The sequence below is a fragment of the Leptonychotes weddellii genome, chromosome 7 (genome assembly GCF_054177405.1).
Source record: "Leptonychotes weddellii isolate Sample4059 chromosome 7, ASM5417740v2, whole genome shotgun sequence".
Taxonomy (NCBI): Eukaryota; Metazoa; Chordata; class Mammalia; order Carnivora; family Phocidae; genus Leptonychotes; species Leptonychotes weddellii.
The window spans coordinates 74,941,896-74,962,002 of NC_138375.1; the positions used below are offsets into that span (position 1 = coordinate 74,941,896).

The window sequence follows — 20,107 nt, forward strand, 5'->3', positions numbered from 1 at the left end:
TTTTTTTTTAAAGATTTTATTTATTTATTTGAGAGAGAGAATGAGATAGAGAGAGAGAGCATGAGAGGGGGGAGGGTCAGAGAGAGAGGCAGACTCCCTGATGAGCAGGGAGCCCGACGTGGGACTCGATCCCGGGACTCCAGGATCATGACCTGAGCCGAAGGCAGTCGCTTAACCAACTGAGCCACCCAGGCGCCCTGAATTTGTAATTTTTTAATCTTAAATTTAAACATTGTCAAATGTGGGTACTGGCTACTGGATTGGACAGCAAAATTGTATATTATTTTTTTAAAGAGAACATACAATTACACAGAAGTCTAGGACTAAGAAATTCTAGGTAACAATATGTTTTATAATAATCTTCCAACTTTATTATCATTTATATAAACAATGTACTTGTAACTTTCTACGTCTGTCTCCACCTTTCCCATCTTCTTTTTGAGTGTCACATTGTCAGGTTAGGAGGGTCCTTAATGATTATTAAATCTAACAATATTTAATATTCGAATCTCTTCTAGAGGACATTCTATGTCTATATAGGTAGATTCTTTGAGAAGTGCCAGAGATGGATATCATAATATCTTTCATTTAAAAAATATATATATATGTATATATAACGGGGCGCCTGGGTGGCTCATTTGGTTAAGCGTCTGCCTTCAGCTTGGGTCATGATCTCAGGATCCTGGGATTGATCACCATGTGGAGCTTGCCACTTAGCAGGGAGTCTGCTTCTCCATCTCCCTCTGCCCCCTCCACTCGTGCTCCCTTTCTCTCCCAAATAAATAAAATCTTTAAAAAAACCCCATAATTATGGAATATTTCAAGTATGTTTAAAAGTAGACTAATATTATCCAGCTCATCTATATGCTTACCACTCCCCTAGACACCTCTCTGACTCCCAGTGAACCAAATTATTTTGAAATGAAATCTGGTATTTCTATTTATTAAAAAGTCTACTTTTGGGCGCCTGGGTGGCTCAGATGGTTGAGTGTCTGCCTTCGGCTCAGGTCATGATCCCAGGGTCCTGGGATCGAGTCCTGCATCGGGCTCCCTGCTCCTTGGAGCCTGCTTCTTTCTCTCTCTCTGTCTCTCATGAATAAATAAATAAAAATCTAAAAAAAAAAAAAAAAAAAATTAAAAAAAAAGTCTACTTTTAATTCCACCTCCTGTTGCATCAATTCATCCAAATATATATTAAGCATTTATTACGTTCCAGGTATTATATTAAGCACTGAGAATAGAGATGCTTAAAACTGAGCATCCATGTGAAGAGATGGAAAAACATTTATCATGCAAATGGAAGTGAAAAGAAAACTGGGTGGTAATACTTCTATCAGACAAAACAGACTTTAAAACAAAGACTATAACAAGAGACAAAGGACATTACATAACCATAAAGGACATAATCCAAGAAAAAGATTTAACAATTACAAGTATTTACACACCCAACATGGGAGCCTCCAAATACATAAACCAACTATTAAACAGACATAAAGCAAGAAATTGAGAGTAATACAATAAGAGTAGGGGACTTTAATACCCCACTTATATCAGTGGATAGATCAGACAGAAAATCAACAAGGAAACAGTGTCATTGAATGACACACTGGACCCGATGGATCTAACAGATATATTCAGAACATTCCATCCAAAAACAGTGAAATACACCTTCTTCTCAAAGGTACATAGACATTCTGCAGAACAGATCACACATTAGACTACAAAACAAATCCCAACAAACTGAGAAAGACTTACATCGTATCATGCATCTTTTCCAACTACACAGTATGAATCTAGAAATCAACCACAAAAAGAAATCTGGAAACAACAAAAATACATGGAGGTTAAATAACATGCTACTAAACAATGAATGGGCCAACCAAAAAATAGAAGAGGAAATAAAAAAATACATGGAGACAAATGAAAATGAAAATACAATGGTCCAAAATCTTTGGGATACAGCAAAAGCTGTTCTAAGAGGGGAGATTATAGCAATACAGGCCTATCTCAAGAAGAAAGAAAGATCTCAAGTTAACAGCTTACACCTAAGGACTTAGAAAAAGAACAATAAAGCCTAAAGCTAGCAGAAGGAAGGAAATAATAAAGATTAGAGCAGCAGTAAATGCAACAGAGACTAAAAAACCAATAGAACAGATCAATGAAATCAGGATCTGGTTCTTTAAAAAGATGAACAAAATTGAAAAACCTTTATCTAGATTCATTAAAGAGAGAGGACTCAATTTCAGAAATGAAGGAGAGAAACAACAATTTATACTATAGAAATATAAAGGATTATAAAAGAATATGAAAAATTACATGCCAACAAATTGGACAACCTTTAAAGAAATGGATAAATTCCTAAAACATATAACTTCGTAAAACTGAATCAGGAAGAAATAGAAAATCTGAATACAATGATTACTAGCAATGAAATTGAATCAGTATTCAAAAATCTCCCAACAAACAAGTCCAGGACCAGATGACTTCCCAGGTGAATTCTACCAAACATTTAAAGAGGATTTAAAACTTACTCTTCTCAAACTGTTCCAAAAAATAGAAGAGGAAGGAAAGCTTCCAAATTCATTCTGAGGCCATTACCTTGATACCAAAACTAGATTAAGACATCACACAAAAATAGAGCGCCTGGGTGGCTCAGTGGGTTAAACGTCTGCATTCAGCTCAGGTCATGATCTCAGGGCCCTGGGATTGAGCCCCGCATCTGGCTCCCTACTCAGCAGGGAGTTTGCTTCTCCTTCTCCCTCTGCCTCCTCCTCCTTGCTCATGCTCTATCTCTCAAATTAATAAATAAAATCTTAAAAAAAAAATACATTACACACAAAAAAGAAAACTACAGGCCAATAAGTGCTGAACACAGATGCAAAAATTCTCAACAAAATATTAGCAAGCTAAATCCAACAGTATATTAAAAAAAACAGTTCACCACCATCAAGTGGGATTTACCCCCAGGATGCAAGAGTAGGTCAATATTCACAAATCAATCAACATGACACATCACATCAACAAGAGAAAGGATAAAAACCATATGATCATTTCAATAGATACAGAAAAAGCATTTCACAAATTACAATATCCATTCATGAAAAAAAAAAACCTCAACAAAGTAGGTTTAGAGGGAACATACCATAATAAAGGCCATTTATGAAAAACCCACAGCTAACATCATTCTTAAGGGTGAAAAACTGAGAGCTTTACCTCTATGATCAAGAACAAGACAAGGATGTCCACTCTCACCGCTTTTATTCAACATAGTACTGGAAGTCCTAGTTATAACAATCAGACAAGAAAAAGAACTAAAAGGCATTTAAATTGGTAAGGAAGAAGTAAAACTTTCACTATTTAGAGATGACATGATACTATATATAGAAAACCCTAAAAGATTCCACCAAAAAACTACTAGAAGTGATAAATTCAGTCAAGTTGCAGGATACAAATTCAATATACAAAGATCTGTTGTATTTCTGTACCTTAATAATGAATTAGCAGAAAGAAAAATTAAGAAAACAAATAAATTAAGAAAAAGAATAAAATGCATACGAATAAACTGAACCAAGGAAATGAAAGACCTGTACTTAGAAAACTGTAAGACCTTAATGAAAGATACTGAAGAAGATACAAAGAAATGGAAAGATATTCCATGCTCATGCATTGGGAGAACCAATATTGTTAAAATGTCCATGCTATACAAAGCAATCTACAGATTTAATGCAATCCCTATCAAAATATCAACAGCATTTTCCCTAAAACTAGAACAAACAATACTAAAATTTATACACAACCACAGAAGGCCCCAAATAGTCAAAGCAATCTTAAGAAGAATAAAAATATGGAGGTATCACAGGATGCCTGGATGCTCAGTTGTCCAACATCAACTCTTGGTTTTGGCTCAGGTCGTGATCTCCCAATCATGAGATTGAGCCCTGCGCAGGGCTTTGTGCTCAGCACAGTCAGCTTGAGATTCTCTCCCTACCCTTCTGCCCCATCCCGCACTTGCACCCTCTGTCTTCTCTAAAATAAATAAGTAAAATCTTAAAAAAAAAAATACCCAAAAAAACTGGAGGTATTACAATCCAACATCTCAAGGTTAATTACAAAGCTGTAGTAATCAAAACAGTATAGTACTGGCACAAAAAGAGACATATCGATCAATGGAATAGAATAGAAAGCTCAGAAATAAACCCACAATTATATGGTTAATTAGTCCATGGCAAAGAAGGTAAGAATATATGAGAAAAAGACCATCTCTTGAACAGATGGTGCTGGGAAAACTGGACAGCAAAATGAGAAAAAACAAAACTGGACCACTTTCTTACACCATACACAAAAATAAACTCAAGACCTAAATGTGAGACCTGAAACCATAAAATTCCTAGAAGAAAACACAGGCAGTAATCTCTGACGTCAGCTGCAGTAACATGTGTCTAGGTATGTCACCTAAGGAAAACAAAACAAAATTAAACTATTGGAACTGCACCAAAATAAAATCCTTTTGCCCAGCAAAGAAAGCCATCAACAAAACAAAAAGACAACCTACTGAATGGGAGAAAATATATGAAAATGATGTATCTGATAAGAGGTTAATATCCAAAATTATAAAGAACTTAGACAACTCAACACCCAAAAAACAAATATTCTAATTAAAAATGGGCAGAAGATATGAACAGACATTTCTCCAAAGAAGACATCCAGATGGCCGAGAGACACATGAAAAGATGCTTGACATCACTTATCATCAGAAAAATGCATTATCAAAACTACAATGAGATTATCACCTCACACCTATCAGAATGGCCAAAATCAGAAACACAAGAAAGAAGTTTGACAAGGACGTGGAGAAAAAGGAACCCTCGTGCAACTGGTGGTAATGCAAGCTGGTGCAGCGAATGTGGAAAATAGTATGGAGGTTCCTCAAAAAATTAATAAATTAAAAAAAAATTAAATACTAAAAATTATGGTCCAGTAATTCTACTACTGGGTATTTGCCCAAGGGAAATGAAACACTAAATGGAAAAGATATATGCACTGTGTTTACTGCAGCATTATTTACAATACCATGGTATGGAAGCAACCCAAGTATGCATCCAGACATGAATGAATAAAGAAGATGTGGTTGATATATACAAAGGAATATTATTCAGCCATAAAAAATATAAAATCTTGCCATTCGCAACAACATGGATGAATCTAAAGGGTATAATGCTAAGTGAAATAAGTCAGTCAGAGAAAGCCAAATACCACATAATTTCACTCATATGTGGAATTTAAGAAACAAAAGAAACTAACGAAGAAAAGAAGAGACAAAAAAACCAAACTCTTAAATACAGAGAACAAACTGGAGGCTGCCAGAAGGGAGGTAGATGGGTGGATGGCTGAAACTGGTGATGGGAATTAAAGTGTAACTCATCATGTTGAACAATGAGTAATGTACAGAATTGTTGAATCCTTATATTGCTATATCTGAAACTAAAAGAACACTGAATATTAATTATAATTGAAATAAAAAAAACAGAGCACTTTTCAGAAAGTAAGAAACTGACATGAGTGACAAACTTAACTGAAAGAAAAGGTCAAAATTAGGGGCGCCTGGGTGGCTCAGTCGTTAAGCGTCTGCCTGCGGCTCAGGTCATGATCTCAGGGTCCTGGGATCGAGCCCCACATCGGGCTCCCTGCTCCTCGGGAAGCCTGCTTCTCCCTCTCCCCCTCCCCCTGCTTGTGTTCCCTCTCTCGCTGTGTCTCTCTCTGTCAAATAAATAAATAAAATCTTTAAAAAAAAAAAAAAGAAAAGGTCAAAATTATGTAGTGATATGAGTTACAAGTTAAAGTATAATTAGGAGTTGGCCAGGTATTTGTAGGATGCAGGAATGGAGTTATATTTAGGCAGAGAAAACATAAGAGAAAAGGAATAGGCAATGAAAAATAGTTTAGCCACTGGGCACATTTGGGAAAATAATGAAGATGAAAATGGAGACATATATAGCATCTAAACCACAAAAGGTCTTATATGTTTTGCTAAGGAATTTCAATTGTTTTTTATACATGATGTGTAAGTTAATTGAAAACTTTCATCTGGGGGGCGCCTGGGTGGCTCAGTCGGTTGGGTGACTGCCTTCGGCTCAGGTCATGATCCTGGAGTCCCAGGATCGAGTCCCGCATCGGGCTCCCTGCTCGGCGGGGAGTCTGCTTCTCCCTCTGACCCTCCCCCCTCTCATGTGCTCTCTCTCTCAAATAAATAAATAAAATCTTTAAAAAAAAAAAAAAAAGAAAACTTTCATCTGGGAAATGATAACATCACTTTGGAAAGAGTATACTGAGGTACTCTGGAAGATAAATTAAAGGGAAAAAACAGAATCAAGATCAATAAAGCAGACATTGCAATAGTTTACATAAGAAGCAATGACAGCTTGATGACAGTAAAGAAAGAAAGAAGCAGATTTGGAAATTAGAAAGCATGTCAGCCACATAACCCATATATCCTCACATTCTATACCAATGCTGGGCTAGTATTGTTGTGTTAGAATTGTTTACATCTCAGTCATCTTCAAAAGTAAAGGAACTGTTTTTTATTTATCATTTTATCCCCAGAGTATAGCACAGTACCTGGCTCCCAATAAGTACTCAATAAACATTTGCTGAAGAATGAATAATGCATGCTATCTAGATGATGAGCTCACTTCAAATACATCACAACCAAGACAGAAAATGAATCTTTATGAATCTCAAAGACATAACCAAAGGTCTAGCCTTTGCCTGGCTAGTCAAGTATCCTTTCCCTCACTACTATGGAGCCCTAAAACTGAGCACTTGGATAAAAAGAAAGTACTTCCTAGACAAAGGCAGGCTGTATCAGATACAGGGAGTTATCAGAGAAGAAAAACAATTAGTGGATTTGGTAGAAAGAGAAACAAAGGATTTCCAGAGGAACATTTTCAAGACAAAGGAAAAATCTAGGAAGATGACATGCAGAGACACAAAAGGAATGACTACCTAGGAAAGTTTCAAAATTCAGATTTCCAGCTGAAAAAAATGTAAAAAAAAAAACTAAAAGAGATAATGTATACAGTTACAATGTTTACACTTTTGATTACCAAAATTTGATGACCATGTTCAATAAATTTTAATTAGATTTTAATATGCACACATATCATTAACTAAAAACAATCAAAAAATAAAAACAAATAATGATTTGGCTTTCCTATTTTGTGTATTCATTAAACTTTTTTTTGGTAAATAAACTAAATGACAAATATGACCAATCTAGACTTGGCCTTTTCATTTTTTTTGTTTATTTTTTTTAGAGAAAGGGAGAGAACGCACGAGCAGGGGGGAGAGGGAGAGAGAGAATCCCAAGCAGGCTCCACACCCAGAGTGGAGCCCAACATGGGGCTCAATCATGAGATCATGATCTAAGCTGAAATCAAAAGTCAGACGCTTAACTGTCTGAGCCACCCAGGTGCCCCTCGACTTGGCCCTTTTTTGAGAGTTTTAAAATAAATACAACACACATATTATACACTCACATTTTCTAAAATGAAATTTACTTCTTTCATTTATATCTAAAACATAACACATAGCTTTGTGCAGTGGCAGTATTGTAGCCAATGAGGTTTATCAGAGGCGCGATTATTGCTAATTGAAAACTTTTCCCTATATCTAAAACATACACAGCAGAACTATGAGATGAAATTTAGCATACCCACATGTCAAATTCCTTACCTGATAAGCACTTCTATTAGAGACCATGCTCCTTTCATACAAGTTGGGCACTGAAACAGCTCTAAGTAATATCGTGACATGGCTGGGGACTTCCAAGGAGGATGTAGGTGAAGAAGGGCTGACAATATATGGAAGTATCGGCCAGAAAATGTATCTATGTTATCCTGTTATTTAAAAATAAACAAACAAATAAAACACTATAGCTAAAAGTACACTTTGACCAGTTACTTCAGTCTAAAACTGTAATAACTCTGACCTAAACTTTCTTGCCTAATATATGTGTTTGGACAAAGGAGATCAAATGGAAGTTATCATATTTAGCTAGTGAAATACTACAACTGAGAAAGGCACATTCTAAATACGTATCTATACATTAAGTAATCCCAGCTATTGAGACTTACATGAAATGTCCATTTTAATTGTCATGATTATAGTGAGATAAGAGTTCCCAAATGTGACCTGAAAGGAATTAAAGGTATGAAGCTTTTCATGTAATATGCTTAGTTATCACCAACATTAGTCTGACATAGCTTACACCTGTTATTTCTTCAAATTGGCAGTGTGATGAAGAACATAATTAGAAAGCTACCTTTGAAAAGCTGTTCTTACTAGCTTTCACAGTTTAAGGAATATGCTTATTGTCTGTGTATACTGTGACTAAAAATGATTATTATCAATGTACAAATGGCTTTCTAGATCATTGCTATCATATTTTGTTAGACACTTTACTGCCACAGAAAAAAAATCAGATAAATTTTTCCCAAGAGAAAATTATCTTGGAAATTCTAAGAAAATAAATCACTCAGAGTAGCACCTAGAAAATAGTTTAAAAATAGAAATGGGCATCTAAAGTTTTGACCTCACTGGGGGCCACCAAAGAAAGCTGATGCCCAGTCCTATAATCCTTACGGGGGGAGATCCACGCTCCCACCTGGACACACACAGGAAAACAGGCTTTCACAAAAGTGCTAGCTCTTAGCTCCACGATGGGATTATTCAGAATGAACCCCTAACGGGGTTAGTATTCCTCTCCCCTCTGCACCTTCTTCTGCATCAACCGTCTTGAAGAGGTACCCTCCTCCTCCAGAGTAGTAGTAGAATATACTTCTCCCACCCCAAACCAGACTCGGAGGGATTGAAGAATGACTCAATTTCCTCAGTGCATTCATAAAACAGTTCACCCAGTGAAGACAAGGAAGATGACTGACAATGCTGTCCTGCTTTTTCTGACATCCTGCACCAGGTAATTGTTGTTTTTTAAGTCTTATGATATAATCAGCATAATTTCACCTCCTGAATTCAGATGAATTCTGGGACATAACCAAGATCAGGCTATAGACGTCTAAGACTGAAGGCCATGGACTAGATCCTGGTGAACTCGCCAAGGTAAAGAGCCCCTGTGAGATAATCCTATAGCACCCAATCAATCCTTGCTTTTGTGACACCCAGTCCCCAGTGTGTAACTTCAAATTCCTATAAATCCATTAAGGTCCCATTTTGTCTCTCATTGCTGGGTTAGTTGTATTATGACTACTATCTAGTAAACTGAATTTTTAGTAAATGTTCTATAGTAACTCCAAATACAAATACATACACACAAAAAGTATAAAGAAAGAAAGAAGAAATTGTAATAGGGGGGTACTAGATTTCCTATTAAAATGAGGGAAAAAATACTGAAAAGAGAAATTAACTGTAAATATACAAAAAACGAGAATGTTCATATTTTAACATTCTTTTAAAGACTGTAAACTCTTAAGACTGCTCTTACCTGTAGAATGTTCTCTAGTAGAGCATGAAGAAGGCATACAGGAGGGATATAATGTGCTTGTAAAGAGGAAAGTTCTTCAATTGCTTCTTTAAAAAACTGTCCTTCTATGAGACTTTCAATTAAATTTAATACACCTCTGGGAAATTCAGCATTTTTAACCTAAAAAAAATAAAGATTCTATGACTCAAAGAAGAAAAAAAAATTCTGGGAGCAAATCTTAAATTAGTAAGGAGACTTAAAATTTTCTCATCTGTAAGATGAAGATAATTCCTGTCCTCACGACTTCATAGGATTGTTATGTGGTTTACAAAAAGATTATTTATACAAATGTGTTTTATAGCTATAAGGCACTACAAAAATACACATTATTAATTGATTGATTTTTCTCTGTTGCCTTAAATAGTAAGGGGAAATACTACCACTTAAAGAAAACTTGAAAGGGCATTTGCAAAGTATGGTTGATAATGAGGAGACCTCAGGCAGAGCTACATCTACACATAGTTCTTTAGGGGCAACATTATTTTTTGGTTTTCTTTTAAACGTATAAGCAAACTATATCCATTAAGATATACTAAATATATTAAGATGTCATCAAGCACAATATTTGCTATAGGGTCACAGAATCACTCTGAGGATGCATATTAATATAAACTCTAAGAGTTCCATGAAGTACATTCCCCTTGGTCAAAATATTTTTAACAGCAAAAATAACTACATTGAACTAGCCGAGAATTAAAATACTCTGAAAAGACTATGTGAAATAAATTTTAAAAAATGATACAAAGGAAATAATATACTTTAAAAAATACTATACTGAAAATTTAATCTAGAAGTAGTAATTATGAAAGCTATGGAATGTGATAACAGTGCTACATAACTTATCCATGATGAGCACAAGTTAAGTTTTTAATTCTTGTTATCAGTTTGTACTACCATATACAATTTTTTGGAGCTTTGACAGAATATTATTTTTCTTTTTCATTTCTGATTAGAGAAAGTACATTTCAAATTTGATAGGAGGCTTTGTTATGCAGACAACACATTCCTTTATATCAAAGTAACTAAAAACATCAAAACACAAAGCTTATTTTTTTGACTCCATCACCACCCTACTCCAAGCCCCTTACCTCAATATTGTACACTGGTTGTTTATCTATTCTAATGCAGCTGTATCTGATAGCCTACAAAAGAGAAACCATATTACCAAAATTAAGCATCTTTTTAGGTAGAAAATTACATTTCAGTGTACAAAAATAAAACCTTGGGCAAACTTACACAATGGACTCAGATGCAAATTAATAGCCATAATTGATCTGATACTGATACACATTTACTCAGACTAGTATCTTCCATTATTTTAAAGTAATAGCACACTCATAAGTGTGAACATTCTCTATTTTCTCTTTCTAAACTAACTTAAAAAATAAAGTCATATTCACTTTGAAGACCTGAAGAGGTGTACTGTCCTTAGTATTTTAATAATTAGAAATATAAATGAGAGAACATTTTGTATAAAAGTCCACAGAAGAAAAAAATGTGGTCATGTTTTCTATATAATAACATGTAGAATCTTTCTCTATTGTTTTAAAATACCTATAATTGTGTATTTGTTTAAAAGATTATACTGGAAAAATATTTGTAACCAACATAAAGAGAGATAATATTCTGATTATATAAGGAGTTCTAGATACTATGATATAAAATAACCTAATGGAAAACTGAAAAAGAATCAAGCAAGCAGGTGACAAAGACAGAAATACACAAATGGCAAGTAAAGGTATAAAATATGCTCAAACTTACTACTGCCAAAAGAAATACAAATTAGAACAATGATAAAGCTCTGGCTTCCACTTAGGATGTAGAAGTGAACACCCATAACCCTCTGGGTAAGGGAAGAGGAAAACAAAATCTTTACCCTGGAGAAGGGAAAGAAAGGATCATGGTCCCAGATCATAAGCAATCCCCTAACACTGGGGGCAGGGCAAGATCACTGAGAAAGTCCTTCCCCCAAAACGCTAAAGGATTGCCTAAGACTGAGGCTGACCCAGGACATCAGAAAAGGGCCTCGACATCAAATATCAGGCTAGCAAGCATTTTACTTTATTTTTTTCATTTTATTATTATTATTTCTTTTAGAGAGGGAGACAGAGAAAGAAAGAGAGAGGGGAGAGAAGGGTAATGGGTACAGGGAGAGGGGGAGAGGCAGAAAGGGAGAGAGAAAATCTCTCTCTCTGGGCTCCATCTCACAACACTGAGATCATAGTCTGAGCCGAAATCAAGAGTCAGACGCTTAACCGACTGAGCCACCCAGGCACCCCAAGCTGGCAAGCATTTTAGCACCAAGATACAGCGGTCTATAGACACCTAATTTATCTGTAGCTTTACTGAGCTATAAATGGCAGAGAATTCAGCTTATTTATTAAATGTACAAATACGTTACTGTTCATAACAAATTAATGAACAGAAAATTTTAAGATACATTAAACATAATAATGAGTCATTACTATTATTATTATATTTTGGTTCTACTAGAGAAGGATAGGAAATATAGAAAATTTTAGTATGCCAAGTTCTACCTGAGCTCTATATATGTGCTTCCTTAACTCATTTTTTATTTCAGTAATATCCACATCTGTCCTGATATCCTTGGTTTTTGATTCTTTGGCACGATCAGCAAAAACAGAATTCTTCATTTCTTTCTGCATACATGTAAAAGTACTTTAGACAATGTACTAAAGACAGCATCATCACAAATGTTAAGTATCATAATAAACAACAGAATACAAGAACACATTCATGCAGCATTAACCTCAACAAAGATCCTTAAAATCATAATTTATAATAATTACACACTGAAATAAAAAGTTTTAAAAAAAAGAAAACATTTTAGATTCTTAAAAAAAAAAAAAAAAAAGCAAACATTTTAATTTGGAAAGTTTTACCTAGGGTAATTTTCCTTCTAACCTGTTCCCAATCTTTCTTGGAATCTCCTCCCTCAACCCCTTTGTTGCCATGGTCACACATAACATGATTCATTATTTATTTACCCTTATCATTTTTCTGAAGATCCTTCTGAATATATGCATATAAACATGCTACAGTTTAGATAAAATCAAGTTATACTTTAGAATAATTAACTCAAGAAGGATCCCATTCAAAAGACAAGCTATCTTATTAAAAATGATCTGTATTATACCAGGGAAGATCAAGACAAAAAGTAAAATTTAGATTACAATGTATTACCCAAACTATATACACATGTAGTCTTAAGGTATTTTTATTTTAGGAATTTTAGCCTCTTTTTTCAGAACCTTTGTTTCTTTTAGTTTTTGTGACATTCAGGCAAAACATATTTGAATATCCTGATTATTAATTCAGATTTCCTTGTGTATGCATGTAAAAAATACTGTCCTTATAAACCAAAGTTAATTACAACATTAGTTATGAATATCACACCAGATCAACTGGAGACCATTTTTTTTAATAAGACATGCAGGTTATATTTAACACAGCAAGCAATTATAAAATAAGATTATATGTCTAGATTATATTGTGGAAGCCAAAGAAAATTAACTGTTTAGCTTAGCTTACAAAGTTTTACCTGATCTCTATATATGTGCTTTCTTGAGGTACTTTTAATTTTGTTATGTTCAATGTCTTTCCTGGAATCTCTTTCATTTTCTTTTTTGCGTTTTTTCCTCAAAGTATAACTCCTTTGAATATCTTCATCCTTAATTTCCTTCTACAAGTATTTAGACCACAATTAAATCTCAACATGAATAATATGTGTCACAAAATCCAAATAAACTCAAGAGTCTGACTTACAACACAAGTATACAACGTTAAAAAATAGTTTTATAGAAGAAGAAATCTCATCCACTGTTAAAGTGGGTCTACATTAGTAAAACATTTTGGAAAACAGTTGGGCAATACCTGTTACAGTTAAACATGCACAGTCCTTATTACGACCCAGCAATCCACCCCAAGGAATATATCCTAAGCTAGAGAAACTCTTGAACATGTGCACCAAGAGTCGTGTAAGAAAATGTTCACACTGTTCATGGCACAACTCTTCATAACTGCAAAAACCAAGCAAGCAGACACAAACCAAGAAAATGAAACCCAAATTTACTTATATCAGTAAGTAAAATGGTTAAAGATAGAGTTGCGAATCAATGGATCAATTAAACATTATATATGCCAGTAAAAAAAAAAAGCAAGTCACAGAAGACTATCAATACCATCAATTACAAAAAGTTCATTAACAGGGAAACCTAAGCAATATATTGCTAGAGATAAGTACATAGCTGGCAAAACTATAATGAAAAACAAGAAAACAAAACAAATGCCAAGACAGAGGTCACCCATGGGAAAGAGAGAAAAAGAGGATAGTTTGGAAATGACACACACTAGGATCTTACAAAACTGGTAATGCTCTATTTCTTAACCTAGGTGGTGGATACATAACACTCTTTGTATTCTTTTTAAAATTGTACCAAATGCCTTATAAACATTTCTGTACACGTAATTCAGAAGAACAATTTTATGAATATCATTACATTTGACAGATTTAGAAAAGAGTTGTAAAATATAAATTATTTTTCATTCGGAAGGTCTTACCTGACTTCCACATGTGTGCCTTCTTAAGGCATCTCTCATTTTAACAAATTTCAAATCTCTGTTGGAATCTCTGTATTTTTCTTTTTTGTGATGTTCAGTCAAAAGAGAACTAACATTAACATCTTCATCATGATTTTGCATTTCTTTCTACATGTAAGAATACTTCATCAGTTAGACTGTGGATGAAACATAGCCTTAACACAACCAGTGCAAGTCACAACAGAAAAACCCACTCAGGAAGGTAGGTTTTCTAAAACATACATACAAGATTAACTACAGTAAAGATCCTTGTAAATTGTATTACATCTTAGTTACATTAAAATAAAGCAGAGAAATGTAGATTTTTAATTCAGAAAGGTTTATATTGTGTTCACATATACATTTCATGTAGGTACTTTTATTAACTTAATCTTTCTTGGAATCTCTTTTTTTGAATTTGGTTATCTTCATTATTTTATCTTTCCAAGTATTTTTTTTAATTTTTAAAGATTTTTATTAATTTACTTGAGAGCAAGAGAGAGAGAGAGAGAACACAGAGGGAGAGAGAGAAGCAGACTCCCCGCTGAGCAGAGAGCCAGATGCGGGGCTCGATCCCAGGACCCTGAAATCATGACCTGAGCCAAAGGCAGCCGCTCAACCAACTGAGCCACCCAGGTGCTCCTATTTTTCCAAATATTTCCAAAAGTAATTTTAGACTCTAAACCAAATAGAATCTTGCCATTATTAGGCATATCCGATAAAAACATCTCAAAAAATCGTTTTACAAAACATATAGTTACAATAAAAACCAGAGTAAGGAATATTAAAATCATATTGTTTATTCATTATACAAAGTTATATTATATATGCATTATATATTATATATATTCATTATATTAGTTACAAGCGTACAATATAGTGATACAACAATTCTATACATTACTCAATGCTTATTATGGTAACTGCGCTCTTAATCCGTCACCTATCTCATCCATCCTCCCCCCACCTTCCCTCTGGTGACCATTAGTTCTCTATGTTTAGGAGTCTGTTATTTTGTACAAAGAAACTTATTTTTATTTTTCAAAGATTTTATTTATTTATTTAAGAGAGAGAGAATGAGAGACAGAGAGCACGAGAGGGAAGAGGATCAGAGGGAGAAGCAGACTCCCCGCCGAGCAGGGAGCCCGATGTGGGACTCGATCCCGGGACTCCAGGATCATGACCTGAGCCGAAGGCAGTCGCTTAACCAACTGAGCCACCCAGGCGCCCCAAAGAAACTTATTTTTAAAAATAGAAATTTCTACCTGAACTTTAGTGTTATACAATATAAACTGATGTATTTTCATATCCCATATCTTTCATGTAATCTCCATTTGATTTTTTCCATGTTAAAAAAAAAAATTTCAGTAACTCCCATCATTTTACATTCTTTTCTGAATGTCAAAATTTTTATACTGTGGCTTATGATGCATTTTTCTCAGACAGATTAGCTCAAAAAGCCTCTTATTAAGACCATGTATACGTAATTAATCATAGAAAGCAGTCTTATAAGTCACATAAATATCAACTATACTTCAGAAAAGCCAGAAAAAAATTGCATTAATATTTTAATCTGTTGTAAAGTTTTATCTAATCTCTCGTATATAATTAAAGGCACTGTTGAGTTTATGAAGTTCCAGTTCTTCAAGCTCTCTCTGTACAATTTTTGACAGTTGCAGTAAAAGCAGAATTTTTCTTTCTACTCACATTTAAAAATATTTTAGTTTAGGGGCGCCTGGGTGGCTCAGTCAGTTGAATGTCCAACTCTTGGTTGTGACTCTTGGTTGAGCCGACTCAGGTGGGGTCAGGTTGTGATCTCAGGGTCATTGTGTGCTGTGCGGGGAATCTACTTTCCCTTTCCCTCTCCCTCTGCCCCTCCCCACCTCACGTGCCCTCTTTCTCTCTCAAATAAATAATCATAAAAAAATTTTAGTTTAGACTAAGTAATAACTAATAGGCCAAGGATTTGGTAAATCAACTACAGAGTCTGTTTTATAAAACACAGTATGATATTTAGCATAATTTAACATTAGCTATTCTAGAGTAGAAGTAGTAATGCCTTTTTTTGGTTGCTATTTGAAAAGTTTTACATGAGAGCCACATATACGCTTTCTTAATCTACTTTTCATTGCTTCAAGTTCAAAGTCCTTCCTGTTTGTTTTCCTTATTAAATCAGAATAGAATTCATTTGTATCATTTAAAATATTTTTGTTTGATATGCAGCATAAATACTAGACTTTAGATCATGAATCATGAATATACATACGGCTGAGAGAGAAGAATCCTTTATAAGAAATATATTAAACATTCACGGGAATTTTAAGTATTTCTCATGCGTTGAAAACACACTACATATTAGGAACTGTGTGTTTCTATATGCACATATGCATTATTTCAATAAGAGTCTCAAAAACAGATACATAGGGCAATATCTTGAACAAGCTCAAATCACAGATGATAAAACACAGAGCTGGGTTCAAATACTAGCTCTGATTTCAAAATTCATGTAATTTCTACCATACAGTGCTTCTCAAACAATTATGTAAGAACCAGAAATGTACATTTTTTGGCCCATAAAGTTCTACCTGGGTTCTATACATGGTCTCTTTTAAGGCACCTTTCATTTCAAGAAATCCCATATCTTTCCAGAAATCTTTGTTTTTTTCCTGATTGCTATGTTTGTTCCAAACAGAATGGTTCTGGGAATCTTCATCATTCTGAATTTCTTTCTGTATGTGTATATAAATGGTTCAGGCAATCAATTAAGTATAATTTCAACAACATATACTTTTTATGTTATCCAACTTCATCTAACTGCAAAAGAAGGTAAAATCCCTTCTCCTAAATCGAAAGTTATTAAACAGTAGTAGATTCTTTCAAGGAAAATAATTCAAAACAAAGGTCCTCAATAATAAAAGTGATTTCTGTGTATCTTCAAATAATATAATGCTTTGTTGGTCTAGTAACAATCAATCCTTTTCACGAATAATCATGAACAGAAATATTTTATCTAGTTCCTGTCCAAGTTAAAGATACAATATAGATAAAAAAGTTCCAGATTATAGATTAATTCTGATTATTTTTCAGCTTTTTACTGATAAGACTTCTCATCTACAAGTCTACTACAAAGAGGAAAAGAGGCTTAATGAAGAATTCACAGGTCTTATTTTACTTGAATAGCAATAAACAATTATTTTCACCTAACTTTATCTCAAATATTTAAATTTTTCTTGCCAAGAAATCCAAAATGAATTCATAAACCACCTACCAATGATGTTAAAGACAGTGACATATGTATCTATACATAGAATTCTAAAAGTTCAGCAAAATAAAGAGATGGAAGTAAAAATGAGTTTGTGACATATCTTACAATATACTTAAGGAAAAGTATTATTCAGAGATTCACTACCCTTACATAGACGTAAGAGAATCACTGTCCTCCTAAGGAACAATTATGATATAAGCTGAAATGTGTAAGGCCTATGGTATCATCTTTGGTTCCCTTTCACTTGTACTGGGATTCCTATGTAGATGTGAGGGTCTTTTAGCAGGCTGCAATCCTCCAATCAAAGAACAATTCCTGGGCGCCTGGGTGGCTCAGTTGGTTAAGCGACTGCCTTCGGCTCAGGTCATGATCCTGGAGTCCTGGGATCGAGTCCCGCATTGGGCTCCCTGCTCGGCAGGGAGTCTGCTTCTCCCTCTGACCCTCCTCCCTCTCATGCTCTCTGTCTCTCATTCTCTCTGTCTCAAATAAATAAATAAAATCTTTAAAAAAAAAAAAAAAAAGAACAATTCCTGAGAGTACCTGACAGACTTTCTAGTTACTCAAGAAAGTAAAACTGAAAACTAAGAAAAATGAAGACTTTTCTTCCTTCCTATTCCAGGCATCAAAGAAAGAATTGCTCTGAATGTACAAACAATTTTTGTTAAGGACAACTTGAAGTGGGATAAAAGTGAGTTTCTGGCTTTAAATTTAAACCTGGTTGACAATGGGAGGATAAATCCTTACAGCCCAGAGCATCAAGAAAGGTCTACAATACAGAATGAATTAATCTCCCATATAGATTCCAGTAACCCAGTCTGGATCCAGTAAAGCAAAGAACATGCCATTAGCATTAACAACTAGGCAAGAACATACTGTTTTCTAATTCTGAATATATTTACTTATGTATCCATTTCAAGATGTTAGATATTGATCTGTGAATTAAGATGTACGACGCAAGTACCTTACATAAATTAACTAATTAAAAACCATAACCTGATGAACTATGACATTTGGAAGCTCTTTAAAATAATTTACTTTTGGGCGCGTGGGTGGCTCAGATGGTTAAGCGTCTGCCTTCGGCTCAGGTCATGGTCCCAGGGTCCTGGGATCGAGTCCCACATCGGGCTCCCTGCTCCTTGGGAGCCTGCTTCTCCCTCTGCCTCTCTCTCTCTCTGTCTCTCATGAATAAATAAATAAAATCTTAAAAAAAAAATTTACTTTTTATAGAGTTAAATGATCAATGTATATTTTTCTCCAAATCACCAATACGCTAATTGAATATTATGAAATATATAGGAATTATTTTATCTGTAAATATTCATTTCTTATTCCTTATTTCTAATTTTTTTAAAAACAATTTTTATAAAGATTTTTATTTATTTATTTCAGAGAGAGAGAGAGAGTGAGCAGCAAGCATGAGCCGGGGAGGGACAGAGGGAGAAGCAAACTCCCTACTGAGCAGGGAGCCAGAGGTGGAGCTTGATCCCAGGATCCTAGGATCATGACCTGAGCTGAAGGCAGATGCTTAACCGACTGAGCCACCCAGCCACCCTTCTTATTCCTTATTTTATAAATACTCCTGAGGGAGGGGGTAAAGATGGCGGAGGAGTAGGGGACCCTATTTCAACTGGTCCCCGGAATTGAGCTGGATATCTACCAGACCACTCTGAGCACCCACGAAACCAGCCTGAGATGTAAGAAGATCTGATCTCTACAAACAGAATATCGCAGGCAGTTGGTTTTGAGGTACGAAGCGGAGAGCTGTGATCCTGCGGGCAGATATCGGAGGATAAACGGGAGCGGGAGAGTGCCTGGACGTGGGGATCCTACACCGCTGGTGAGGGACGGCCTCATGCGCTGCGGACGGGGCACAGACTCGCAGACCGATACCATCGGGAAAGGACTTTAGGGCAGCCCCCGGGGTGGAAAACCAGACCGTCGGGGTCGCGCGCACACGAACCGCAGGCCCCCCGGACAGAAACCGGAGCGAGGGTCGCGCGCACGAGAACTGCAGCCTCCGAGATGGAAACCCGGTGCGCTGGGGTCGCGCCGGTGAACTGCAACCCCCGTGAGTGGAAACCCCGAGCGGCGGAGTCGCGCGCGAAATGGGAGCTGCTGGTGGTTTTAGAAGCACAAAGGGCAGAGACGTGCCCCAACCTGGAGGCAGGACTGGGAGCGCTGCGGAGGGGCGCACAACCCAGGATGCTGCACTTTATAGCAGCACGGACAGAAACAGAGATAGTGTGGCCTGGAGAGCTCACTGAAGAACAGGCTGAGGTCTCTCTGCTCTGAGGCAGAGGGTTGGAAACAGTCTCTTCTGCTCTGACTCGAGGAAGAGATGAGGAAAGCCGCCAGAGAACAAAAGCCCCAAAGACTGATTCCCGCTGAGCCCATCCCCCGCCACAGGGGCGCAGGGCAACTCCGCCCAAACAGGGTTGCCTGAGTAACAGTGCCACAGACCCCTCCCGCAGAAGACAGGCTGGGAAAACAAGAGGCCAGCAACCCTAAGGTCCCAAGAAAACAGGTGCATCTTGTTTGGGTTCTGGTCAATAATTTGGACTCTATACATTCCCTCAAACACCCATCGACAGAATGACTAGGAGGAGGAGCTCCCAAAACAGAAAAGACTCAGAGATTATGACTTATGCTGCAGATTTACAAATGGATGCAGATATAACCAAGATGTCAGAGATGGAATTGAGGCT

At 35.8% G+C, this 20,107-nt stretch overlaps 1 protein-coding gene and 1 pseudogene across 1 annotated transcript in view; one reads left to right on the top strand and one right to left on the bottom strand.

Annotated features, from left to right (window-relative positions):
* The window catches only part of SLF1 (SMC5/6 complex localization factor 1), a 78,187-nt gene that overhangs the window by 35,083 nt on the left and 22,997 nt on the right, over positions 1 to 20,107 (bottom strand). Inside the window, exons 6-12 of the mRNA XM_006742575.3 lie at positions 16,723 to 16,866; positions 14,120 to 14,266; positions 13,101 to 13,241; positions 12,076 to 12,198; positions 10,627 to 10,680; positions 9,500 to 9,658; positions 7,732 to 7,895 (exon numbers count right to left, since the gene is read on the bottom strand). Coding sequence (XP_006742638.1) covers positions 7,732 to 7,895; positions 9,500 to 9,658; positions 10,627 to 10,680; positions 12,076 to 12,198; positions 13,101 to 13,241; positions 14,120 to 14,266; positions 16,723 to 16,866 — 932 coding nt within the window. The remainder of the gene's footprint in view (positions 1 to 7,731; positions 7,896 to 9,499; positions 9,659 to 10,626; positions 10,681 to 12,075; positions 12,199 to 13,100; positions 13,242 to 14,119; positions 14,267 to 16,722; positions 16,867 to 20,107) is intronic.
* Positions 7,588 to 7,718, top strand: LOC115944058 (U4 spliceosomal RNA; annotated as a pseudogene).